An 11697-nucleotide genomic window follows, 5' to 3' on the forward strand; every position below is an offset into this window, starting at 1 on the left:
CTGGTCCATCCTCACTGGTCCATCCTCACTGCCCCCATCCTCACTGGTCCATCCTCACTGGTCCATCCTCACTGTCCCATCCTCACTGGTCCATCCTCACTGGTCCCATCCTCACTGTCCCCATCCTCACTGGTCCATCCTCACTGGTCCATCCTCACTGGTCCCCATCCTCACTGCCCCCATCCTCACTGGTCCCCGATCCTCGCCGGGCCCCATCTCCTCCCACTCACTCACCTCAAAGGCCCGCCCTGCCCACAGCCCTCACCACCTCACTGTCTGCATTGCAGATGTCACCAAGGCCCCGAGCGTGTTCCCCATGACCTCAGCGTGCAAAGCACCAGCAGGAAACAATGTGGACCTGGTCTGCTTGGTGACCGAGTACTACCCAGAGCAGTTGACGGTCACCTGGGAGCCAGCACAGAACATAAATCAGACGACCTTCCCGTCCACAAAGAAAGGGGCATTCTACACCCTGACCAGCCGCATCTCCTTTCCGGACTCACAGTGGGACCTGAACACACCGTACACGTGCACTGTCTACCACAAAGGGGCCAACACAACAATAAAGAAGACTTTCCAAAAGTCAGGTGCGCAGCCCTGGACCACCAGGAGGCCTTTCCTGTTGGGGGCCCTTCCCCTCCTGCGCTCACCGCTCTGCTCCTTTGACTTTCCCCATGGAGCCTCCCTCTGTGCTGGGCACTGTGGTCTCGCCCTGGGCCCCGCCGTCCCTGGGCTGTCTGTCCTGTCTGTCCACTGCGGCCCTGCCTTCTCTCCCTTCCCTTCTGCCTGCCCCTCCTGTCACGTCCTCTCCTGATGCCCCCTCCCTTCTAGCTGTCCCTCTCTGCCACCCTCTCCCTGGCCCTGCCATCTGGCCATGCCCTTTGGCCCCGTCTCCGGTCCTGCCCTGGCGGCTCCTTCTGACCTTCCCTCACCCCTCTCTGCTGCCAATGCGCCCAGTGCCTGCATGCTTTCCTCGGGGATGGCTTCCACAGGAGCAGGGAGGTAGGCGGCCCGGCCAAGGCAGCAGCTGAGAGCGGTCGCTCTGCAGGCCTCCGCTCCTCCTGCCACGCTCCCGCCCGGGCGCTGTCTCCTTGCTCCCGGCGCCACCAGTGCGAGCAGAGCCCGGCTCCTCAGTCCTCTCCGCTCTCTCACCCGCACCGCCGCGGCTCCTTTGATTTCAGACTCAGGGAATTCGAAGGTCTTCCCCGCGCCCACTGTCCCTGCGCCAGCAGAGAAGGGCTCTGCGGAGGCCAGGGGACCCACCTCCCCCGCCACCAGCCACATAGGTGAGAACTCGGCCTCTCAGCGAGTCTTCCTTGTAGCCCGTGCGGACCCGGGCTGCCTCCTGTGGGCCGCCCTCCGGGACTGCTCACCTCGGTGCTTAAGCCAGAGCCGAGCTGAGCAACAGGCACTGAGCTGAGGCCTGCACACCACCTGAAGCAAGCCGGCCCCGTGAGGGGGTGAGGCCGGCCCCGTGTGGGGGGTGAGGCCGGCCCCGTGTGGGGGGTGAGGCCGGCCCCGTGAGGGGGGTGAGGCCGGCCCCGTGAGGGGGTGAGGCCGGGCCCGTGGGGGGGGTGAGGCCGGCCCCGTGTGGGGGGTGAGGCCGGCCCGGGTAGGAGGCAGAGGAGGCCAGGCCAGCCCTCCCCTGTGCAGGACAAGCTCTCATCGCAGAGCACAGGCTGAGGGAGGGGCCAGCACGGACGCTCCTGGCGCAGCAGACCCAGCTCTGCCTCTCTGAGCTGTGTCGGGGGCTCCTCCAGACCTCCAGGGAAGCCCATGGCAGACTGTGAAGACGCGGAAGACGTCATTTGAGAGGCCAGCGCCCCGGCCTCCACTCTGGACAGCAGAGGAGCCTCGCTGCTGCCTCCAGCGTCTGCAGGCCTCAGGGCTGGGCTGGCCCTGGAGCTGCTCCTGCCTGTCACCTCCAGAGCAGTGCTAGCAGGAGCGCCGTGTGGAGAGTCCACAGTTAGGACTCTGCAGCCGAGCGGCCCCGAGTCAGCCGCTGCAGCTCTGAAGGCTCTTCCCCCTGAAAAAGAGCTCAGTACCCTGTGTCCACTGTGCCCCAGGGCTCACAGCCTCGGCCCCCGCAGAGCACTTCTTACGTGGCTGACTGGACTGACAGGGGAGACACCTTGCAGGGGCTACTCTACTCCACCTGGCCACTGCCAAGACCACACACTTACCTTCAACAGGTGTAACAATGTAGCCATACACAGGGCTATCCATTTACTCACAGAAGAGACGTGAAAAAGCAAGGGTATTGGAAATCTCAAAAGGAATGCAATCAATTCCCAATATGAAATACCATAGAAGAAATTCAAAATAATTGTCCTAAGGAAACAGTGGAATTCAACACACTATTATGTGCTGTCTGTCATCCTAGCTACTCTGATGGCTGAGATCTGCGGATTCTGGTTCAAAGCCGGCACAGGCAGGAAAGGTCATGAGACTCTTATCTCCAATTAACCACCCACATGCGAAAGTGGAGTTCTGGTTCAGGTGGCACAGCACGAGCCTTGAGAACAAAGCTAAGGAACAGCACCAAGCTCAGAGCTCAGTCTCCAGGGTCTGCAGACAGACAAGCCCAAAAATCCTTGAAGCTGAAGAAATCAGTGAATTGAACAAAATATCAAACAGAGAGCTTCAATAAGAGGCCAGATCAAACAGAATAAACAGTTTTTGAACTTGAAAGCAGACCTATTGAAATATCAAAGAAGAGAAAAGACGAAATGAACCTCAGAAAGAATGAGGAAGCTAATGGAAACTACAGGACACCATTAAGTGAACAGATATCCACGCTGCAGGACTTCCAGAGGGAGAAGAGTTGGAGAAAGGGACAGAAAGCCCACTTGATCCAGTTAGATCTGAAAATTTCCCAAGTGTTGGGAGAAATAAGGATATCCAGATACAGACACTTCCCAATGGACTCCACCCAAAGGTCTCCCCCAAAGCACATTACCATCAAAGTGTGGAGATAAAGGACAAAGAGAAGTCTGAAAGCAGCCAGGTGTCATTCCACACCACCTACAAGGGAAGTTCTATCAGCTCAGACCTCCCAGAGCAGGAAGGGACAGGGTGACACATTCCCAGTGCTGAAAGAAGCGCCACCTTAACCTACCAAAACTAAGAGAGATAAAGTCCCTAACAGGCAGAAGCTGAGGACATTTATCACCATGACACCATCCTTATAAGATGCTTAGCCAAGTGTCACCAATGCAGACATAAGGACAATGACTGTACCAGAAAAACACATGAGGTGTAAAACTCACGCTTAGGGGCAAATTTAATATGTGTTTACTGAGTTATAATCAAGCTCATGCTTCTCTAGGACCATAACCATTCTATATAATTCTCTCAAATCACTATGATGAAGGTTAAAGTTCAAAATGACCAAGGTACCTGCAGCTAGAAGTACTTGTTAAGAACACACAATACACAAGGATGTAACTCAAAATGACAAAAAAATATAAGTTGTGAGGGAGGAAGATAAAATTCAAAGTATTTGTCCGTGCCCAAGAATCTTCACGTCAGTTCCGTGGTAATCAGCAAGAATTGCAGCAACTTTTCAAACTCAAAAGAGAAAGGCCCCAAGGCACAGAAAGGCTCATCGGCATAGAAGGCCAGCAGCCCACCACGTAATCAAGGAGGTGAAGAAGACAGCAGAGACAACCGCAGAACAAGAACGCACGGCAGGAATGGCCCTTCCTCCCCACCAGAAAGCCTGAAGCAGCTGGTTTGAACTCTCCAGTTAGAAGATGGAGAGCCACTGACCGGATAAGGAAACATGGCCCCAACTGTAGGCTGCCTAGTTACGCACCAACCCTGTGAGGACAGAGACTGAGAGTGAGAGAATGGATGGATACTTTGTGCCCACAACCGAACGCCAGCAGGAAAAGCTACACTTGAACCTCATGAAATGGATCTCAAGCCCAAACTGCAAAAGCAAATTAAAAATATTATTATGTTCCCAAAAAACTATCAATTCAGAAAATGATATGATGATTGCAAATGCAAATATACAAAGCAGATATTATTCAATTATTCAATCTATAAAGAAAGACATTGTAATGCAATAATAACAGGAGATTCTGAAAGTCACTTATAGCAATGAACAGGCCATTCAGATTGAAATCAGCACAGATTCACTGGACTTAAATGCACTCTGCACTAAGCAGACAGATAGACATTATTGAACCTTTTATCCAACACCTGTAGAAAGTACCTTCTCACAACACATGGAAATTTTTCCAGTATTTATCTACACGTTAGGCCAGTGATGGTCTTAGCAAATTTAAGAAGATTTAAATCATATCTACTATTCCTCTGACTACAGCAATGTAAGACTAGAAGTCTGTATCAAAAGGCTCTTAAGGAATTATACAAATGGAAACCGGCCTAATCCTGAATAATCCATAGGCTATTCAAGAAACTAAAATAAAAATTTAAGTTTTCAAGACAAATGAAAATGGACACAAAGCAAACCCAAAATCTATGGAATACAGCAAAAGCAGCTCTGAGCCAGACGCTTACACCAGCAAACGCTTTCAGGAAAGACAGTTTCAGGTGGGAACAATAGAGCAGAGGCCACCTGCAGGTTTCCGACATTTGCAGCCATCTATCCAATCTTCAAAGGAGCAAAGAGCTCAAATACACATTGTTCCTAGAAGACATGCAAGCAAGTAGGATGCATGCTTTAAAATAAACTCAGCATCACTCAGCATCAGAGTATGAGCTAAAGCCATAATGAGACATCTTCTGACAGCTGCCAGAACGGCTGTTAAACGAATGGTGAGGTAGAGGAAGGAAACTTTGTACGCTCTGATGGGAGTTCACATTAGCAGTATTCACATAGCCAAGGAATGAAGAGAACCAAGACATGGATGGATAAAGAACTCAAGATGTCATGTGATGCTATGTAATCATTAAGAATGAGCCCGAAAGACATTTCATTATATGAAACAAGCCAGGTACAAAAAAAGTATCCCATAATTTCACTTGTAGTTAGAAGTTAAATTAGCCGAGCACCTAGCAGGGAAGGCTGCACCAGCTCAGCTAGACAGGAATGAATATTGCCTGATATCACGGCCACCGTTAATAGCAATATCTTACACATCACTGAGAGACTTTCAATGTTCTTGGCACAAAACATCACAAATATGTGAAGTAGTGTATGTGTTAATTAGCTCAATCTAGACACTCTACAACGTATGCATAAACTAAAACAACCTGTTACATATGGTAAAGATATACAGATGTTACATATGATAAAGATATACAAATGTTTTGTCACTTAAACATTTTAAAGAGAGAAGAGGAGGAGGAGGGCAAAGGCCCTAGTTTTCGATTGACTCCTTGTGTGTTGAAAATCTGTGGCACAGTAACATGTTAGCTCTCTGTTTCCTAAATTATAGAAGTGAACGTGGTATGAATGCCCTTGAATATTGAGAAACCTTGACCTCTACGAGCCTCCTAGAGCCCGGCCAGGGTCCCTGTTGGAGCCAGGGTGTCAAGAGCAGCAGGTTACGCGCGAGGCAGGGCCCTGAGGATGGAGGGCAGGGTGGGGAGGACACGGCGCCCTTCCTCCCCAGACTGAGGCAGGTCGCCGGCTCCGTGGAAGAGGCCAGAGCAGCCTCACACCTCCAGGGTGGCCACAGCCTGGCCACGACTACACCAAAGAGGAACACCCTGCCTCCCCCTCCGCATCTCCCTGCAGTGCGTCCTGGGCACTCCACCTCAGGATCGAGCTAGTCAAGGCCTGGGAACAGAGAGAGAAACGGAGGAGACCTGGCCATGAGTCCCTAACCAACTGACAGCCCGGCCGGGGCTGGGCATGCTCGGGGACACAGCCTTGGGACCGCCCGGCGACCCTCACAGCGCTGTGCACAGCTGCAGCTCCAGATGCCAGGACACCGCACGCCCCATACACAGCTCCCCGGAGAGCGGCCCTAACCCTTTCCCACCCCCTCTCCTTTCAGAGAGACCAAGCTGCGGCTGCACCCCCCAATTCTACCTGCTGCACCCGCCCCTGCAGGGCCTGTGGTTCCAGGAGAAGGCCACCTTCACCTGCCTCGTGGTCGGAGAGGACCTGGTGGACGCCCGCCTCTCCTGGGAGGTGGCCGGGAAGGTCACCACCAAGGACGTGAAGCAGCCGCCTCTGGAGCGACTGGCCAACGGGTCCCAGAGCCGGAGCAGTCTCCTGGTCCTGTCTAGGTCCACCTGGGAGGAGGGGAGCAACGTCAGCTGCATCCTGACGCTACCCTGCCTCGCATCCCCGCGGGAGCTGACAGCAGCGAAGGAGCAGGGTAAGGCAGGGTCTGGGAGGCACGCCCGGGCCCACCCGCCCTCCCCAGACCAGTCAGCAGCAGAGCGCCCGCTGCCACGCCAGCCCCCTGCGTCTCTCCCCACACCACCCGCCCATCCCGACCAGCTCCACCTGACCCTTCTCCCCAGGGGCCCGGGCGCCCAGCAGCCTCTCCGTCAGCCTGCTGACCACACCAGCCCCTCTGGAGAAAACTTCGTGGCTCCTGTGCGAGGTATCAGGCTTCTCCCCCCATCACGTCCTCCTGATGTGGCTGGAGGGCCAGCAGGAGGTGGGCCCTGACCGGTTTGCCTCTGCCGAACCCGGGCCTCAATCCGGGAGCACCATGTTCCGAACCTGGAGCGCCCTGCGCATCCCCACCCTCCTCAGCCCTTCCCCGGCCACCTACACCTGTGTGGTCAAGCACGAGGCCTCCCGCACCATGGCCAACGCCAGCAGCAGCCTGGGCACCAGGGGTGAGTCGTCTTCCTTCAGGGAGGGCAGGGCAGGCACAGCTGGTGGGGGGAGCGTCAGGGAGGGCAGGGCAGGCACAGCTGGGGGGAGGGAGAGCATCAGGGAGGGCAGGGCAGGCACAGCTGGGGGGGAGGGAGAGCATCAGGGAGGGCAGGGCAGGCACAGCTGAGGGGGAGGGAGAGGAGTCCTTAGCTCTGTCTGTGGAGGAGGAGTCCTTAGCTCTGTCTGTGGAGCAGCACTTAGCTCTGTCTGTGGAGGAGGAGCACTTAGCTCTGTCTGTGGAGGAGCACTTAGCTCTGTCTGTGGAGGAGGAGCACTTAGCTCTGTCTGTGGAGGAGCACTTAGCTCTGTCTGTGGAGGAGGAGCACTTAGATCTGTCTGTGGAGGAGGAGCACTTCGCTCTGTCTGTGGAGGAGGAGCACTTAGCTCTGTCTGTGGAGGAGGAGCACTTAGATCTGTCTGTGGAGGAGGAGCACTTCGCTCTGTCTGTGGAGGAGGAGCACTTAGCTCTGTCTGTGGAGGAGCACTTAGCTCTGTCTGTGGAGGAGTCCTTAGCTCTGTCTGTGGAGGAGTCCTTAGCTCTGTCTGTGGAGGAGGAGCACTTAGCTCTGTCTGTGGAGGAGTCCTTAGCTCTGTCTGTGGAGGAGCACTTAGCTCTGTCTGTGGAGGAGGAGCACTTAGCTCTGTCTGTGGAGGAGGAGCACTTAGCTCTGTCTGTGGAGGAGCACTTAGCTCTGTCTGTGGAGGAGTCCTTAGCTCTGTCTGTGGAGGAGTCCTTAGCTCTGTCTGTGGAGGAGGAGCACTTAGCTCTGTCTGTGGAGGAGCACTTAGCTCTGTCTGTGGAGGAGGAGCACTTAGCTCTGTCTGTGGAGGAGGAGCACTTAGCTCTGTCTGTGGAGGAGCACTTAGCTCTGTCTGTGGAGGAGGAGCACTTAGCTCTGTCTGTGGAGGAGCACTTAGCTCTGTCTGTGGAGGAGGAGCACTTAGATCTGTCTGTGGAGGAGGAGCACTTCGCTCTGTCTGTGGAGGAGGAGCACTTAGCTCTGTCTGTGGAGGAGCACTTAGCTCTGTCTGTGGAGGAGTCCTTAGCTCTGTCTGTGGAGGAGTCCTTAGCTCTGTCTGTGGAGGAGGAGCACTTAGCTCTGTCTGTGGAGGAGTCCTTAGCTCTGTCTGTGGAGGAGCACTTAGCTCTGTCTGTGGAGGAGGAGCACTTAGCTCTGTCTGTGGAGGAGGAGCACTTAGCTCTGTCTGTGGAGGAGCACTTAGCTCTGTCTGTGGAGGAGTCCTTAGCTCTGTCTGTGGAGGAGTCCTTAGCTCTGTCTGTGGAGGAGGAGCACTTAGCTCTGTCTGTGGAGGAGCACTTAGCTCTGTCTGTGGAGGAGGAGCACTTAGCTCTGTCTGTGGAGGAGGAGCACTTAGCTCTGTCTGTGGAGGAGTCCTTAGCTCTGTCTGAGGAGGAGGAGTCCTTAGCTCTGTCTGAGGAGGAGTCCTTAGCTCTGTCTGTGGAGGAGTCCTTAGCTCTGTCTGTGGAGGAGCACTTAGCTCTGTCTGTGGAGGAGGAGCACTTAGCTCTGTCTGTGGAGGAGCACTTAGCTCTGTCTGTGGAGGAGCACTTAGCTCTGTCTGTGGAGGAGGAGTCCTTAGCTCTGTCTGTGGAGGAGCACTTAGCTCTGTCTGTGGAGGAGGAGCACTTAGCTCTGTCTGTGGAGGAGCACTTAGCTCTGTCTGTGGAGGAGTCCTTAGCTCTGTCTGTGGAGGAGTCCTTAGCTCTGTCTGTGGAGGAGCACTTAGCTCTGTCTGTGGAGGAGGAGCACTTAGCTCTGTCTGTGGAGGAGGAGCACTTAGCTCTGTCTGTGGAGGAGGAGCACTTAGCTCTGTCTGTGGAGGAGTCCTTAGCTCTGTCTGTGGAGGAGGAGCACTTAGCTCTGTCTGTGGAGGAGTCCTTAGCTCTGTCTGTGGAGGAGCACTTAGCTCTGTCTGTGGAGGAGGAGCACTTAGCTCTGTCTGTGGAGGAGGAGCACTTAGCTCTGTCTGTGGAGGAGGAGCACTTAGCTCTGTCTGTGGAGGAGCACTTAGCTCTGTCTGTGGAGGAGGAGCACTTAGCTCTGTCTGTGGAGGAGGAGTCCTTAGCTCTGTCTGTGGAGGAGTCCTTAGCTCTGTCTGTGGAGGAGGAGCACTTAGCTCTGTGGAGGAGGAGCACTTAGCTCTGTCTGTGGAGGAGGAGTCCTTAGCTCTGTCTGTGGAGGAGGAGCACTTAGCTCTGTCTGTGGAGGAGGAGCACTTAGCTCTGTCTGTGGAGGAGGAGCACTTAGCTCTGTCTGTGGAGGAGTACTTAGCTCTGTCTGTGGAGGAGGAGCACTTAGCTCTGTCTGTGGAGGAGGAGCACTTAGCTCTGTCTGTGGAGGAGCACTTAGCTCTGTCTGTGGAGGAGTCCTTAGCTCTGTCTGTGGAGGAGGAGCACTTAGCTCTGTCTGTGGAGGAGGAGCACTTAGCTCTGTGGAGGAAGAGCACTTAGCTCTGTGGAGGAGGAGCACTTAGCTCTGTCTGTGGAGGAGGAGTCCTTAGCTCTGTCTGTGGAGGAGTCCTTAGCTCTGTCTGTGGAGGAGGAGCACTTAGCTCTGTCTGTTGAGGAGCACTTAGCTCTGTCTGTGGAGGAGGAGTCCTTAGCTCTGTCTGTGGAGGAGTCCTTAGCTCTGTCTGTGGAGGAGGAGCACTTAGCTCTGTGGAGGAGGAGCACTTAGCTCTGTGGAGGAGGAGCACTTAGCTCTGTCTGTGGAGGAGGAGTCCTTAGCTCTGTCTGTGGAGGAGGAGCACTTAGCTCTGTGGAGGAGGAGCACTTAGCTCTGTCTGTGGAGGAGGAGCACTTAGCTCTGTCTGTGGAGGAGGAGCACTTAGCTCTGTCTTTGGAGGAGGAGCACTTAGCTCTGTCTATGGAGGAGGAGCACTTAGCTCTGTCTGTGGAGGAGGAGCACTTAGCTCTGTCTTTGGAGGAGGAGCACTTATCTCTGTGGAGAAGGAGCACTTAGCTCTGTGGAGGAGGAGCACTTAGCTCTGTGGTGGAGGAGCACTTAGCTCTGTGGAGGAGGAGCACTTAGCTCTGGAGGAGGAGGGCCTGGGCTGCTGCAGGTGGACCCACTTGAAGCCCTTCTCTTCCCAGTGCTGTTTCCCATGTCTCCTATGAGAACACATCCTGGACGGTCCTCGCTAGCTTCCCTCATGTCGCATGCCGCGTTCTGGCCCGGGATGTCCGGCACTGGGTGGGCATTTTCCCTGCACAGCTCCCCAAGAGCCTGGTCAGGTGACCCTGTCGCTGGTGTCAGGGTGAAGACAGGCATGGTCCGCACCGGAAGCCCTCCCCGAGCCCAGAGTCAGACCCTGGGCGATGGGAACCAGCCCGCGTCTGGTGCCAGGGCTCACTGCTCAGAGGGCCAGGGAGAGGTGGAGGCCCCAGCCACCGGGTTGTGTCCTGCGCCGTCCTGTCACGCGGCCCCTCCTCGGTCACCCCTGGCAGGCCCGTCCTGCGTCTAGGCCCGTCTGAACACCACCCAGGCCCTTGCTCCTCACTGTGGCGCAGTGAGGTCATCTCCATCAAGTCGTGGCTCAGGCCTGTCTTCCCGGAGCCCCCGGGCCCAGAGCGGGGAGCGAGCGTGAGGGCTAGCAGGTGCCCGCGGGGGGTGTGGCAGGAGCTGTGCGGTCGGTACGGCGCCACCGGCGTGGCCGGGCAGGGGGGACCCACCGAGGGGCCTTCTCACCGAGGGCCTGCTCCTTTCCAGAGCTGGCCACCACCCTGCTGCTGGCCCCACAGAGCCAGGACCAGAACAGTGACGACTACACAGAGCTGGACAAGGAGAGCAGCCTGTGGACCATGCTGGGCACCTTCGTGGCCCTGTTCCTCCTCACACTGCTCTACAGCGGCTTCGTCACCTTCATCAAGGTAGCCGGTGCGGTGCCCTCCGTGAGCGGTGGGGCTTGGGTGAGGTGCCATTCCTGGCAGAGGTCTGGATCCATGTCAGAAATTCTGCATGGCCAGGGCAGGCCTGCGGGGAGCCCAGGGAGCTGCTCCAAGGCACCACTGGACGGGGCACCGCTGACCCCGGCCCTGCTCCATTCCCCTCCTCCCTCCGGGAGTGGTCCACTTGACCCCAGCGTTCTACGGCAGGTGAAGTGACCCCAAGACGCAAGACTTCCTGTGGCCTCAGAGACTCCAGAACTGGATGTAGAAGAGGTCTGCGGAGATGACCCGCCCTGGACGCCCTCCACGCAGGGACAGACCAGCCCTCCCTCCCAGCTTCACAGGCAGATCCGTGGGGTTTCCCGCGGGGTGGGCAGCGTGTTCTGCTGGCCTGGCTGGCTGGCACTGCCCCTGCCCCCCGCCCCCTTGACAGTCGTCCTTGCCGCCACCCTGTAAACACACTTTGGTTCATTTCACCTGTCTCCTGCTTCTCTGTCCCTGAGGTCTTGACTACATCAAATCAAAGCTTGCAGGGATGAGCATTCTCTAGGGTACAGGAATGTTAGCAGTTACACTGGAGAAAGCCACTGGGAAGTTAGTGGGGGGAGATCCTCCTCCCGCATCCAGCGCACACTAGCATCTACACGCACATATAAGGTACACACGTGTATGTGTGCATGTATACTCATGTGCAGCTCATGCACTCACACACATACACAGACATGCAAACATGCGACTGACTGCTCACCCTCCAACACATGGTAGTGTAAACCAGAGGGAGGATAGGTCCACCTTGTCATAAGGGAGGCCTGTCTGCTCACAGGGAGACCCCTGGAGAGTCTTCCCGAGGTCTGCTCAAGGGGAGAGTCCTCCCGAGGTCTGCTCACAGGGAGACCCCTGGAGAGTCCTCCCGAGGTCTGCTCACAGGGCGAGTCCTCCCGAGGTCTGCTCACAGGGAGAGCTCTGGAGAGCC

General features: G+C 55.9%; 1 gene segment (V, D, J or C); it reads left to right on the forward strand.

Moving 5' to 3' along the window:
* Positions 1 to 290: 290 nt before the first annotated feature.
* LOC138806703 (immunoglobulin heavy constant delta-like) lies at positions 291 to 11198 on the forward strand. The segment is given in 5 exon segments: positions 291 to 587; positions 5976 to 6302; positions 6451 to 6774; positions 10546 to 10706; positions 10932 to 11198. Coding segments are annotated over 5 exon segments (1092 nt in total).
* The last annotated feature ends 499 nt before the right edge of the window (positions 11199 to 11697 follow it).

This window comes from Dipodomys merriami, unplaced genomic scaffold (genome assembly GCF_024711535.1).
Source record: "Dipodomys merriami isolate MVZ:Mamm:240054 unplaced genomic scaffold, mDipMer1.0.p SCAF_406, whole genome shotgun sequence".
In the NCBI taxonomy this organism is placed as follows: Eukaryota; Metazoa; Chordata; class Mammalia; order Rodentia; family Heteromyidae; genus Dipodomys; species Dipodomys merriami.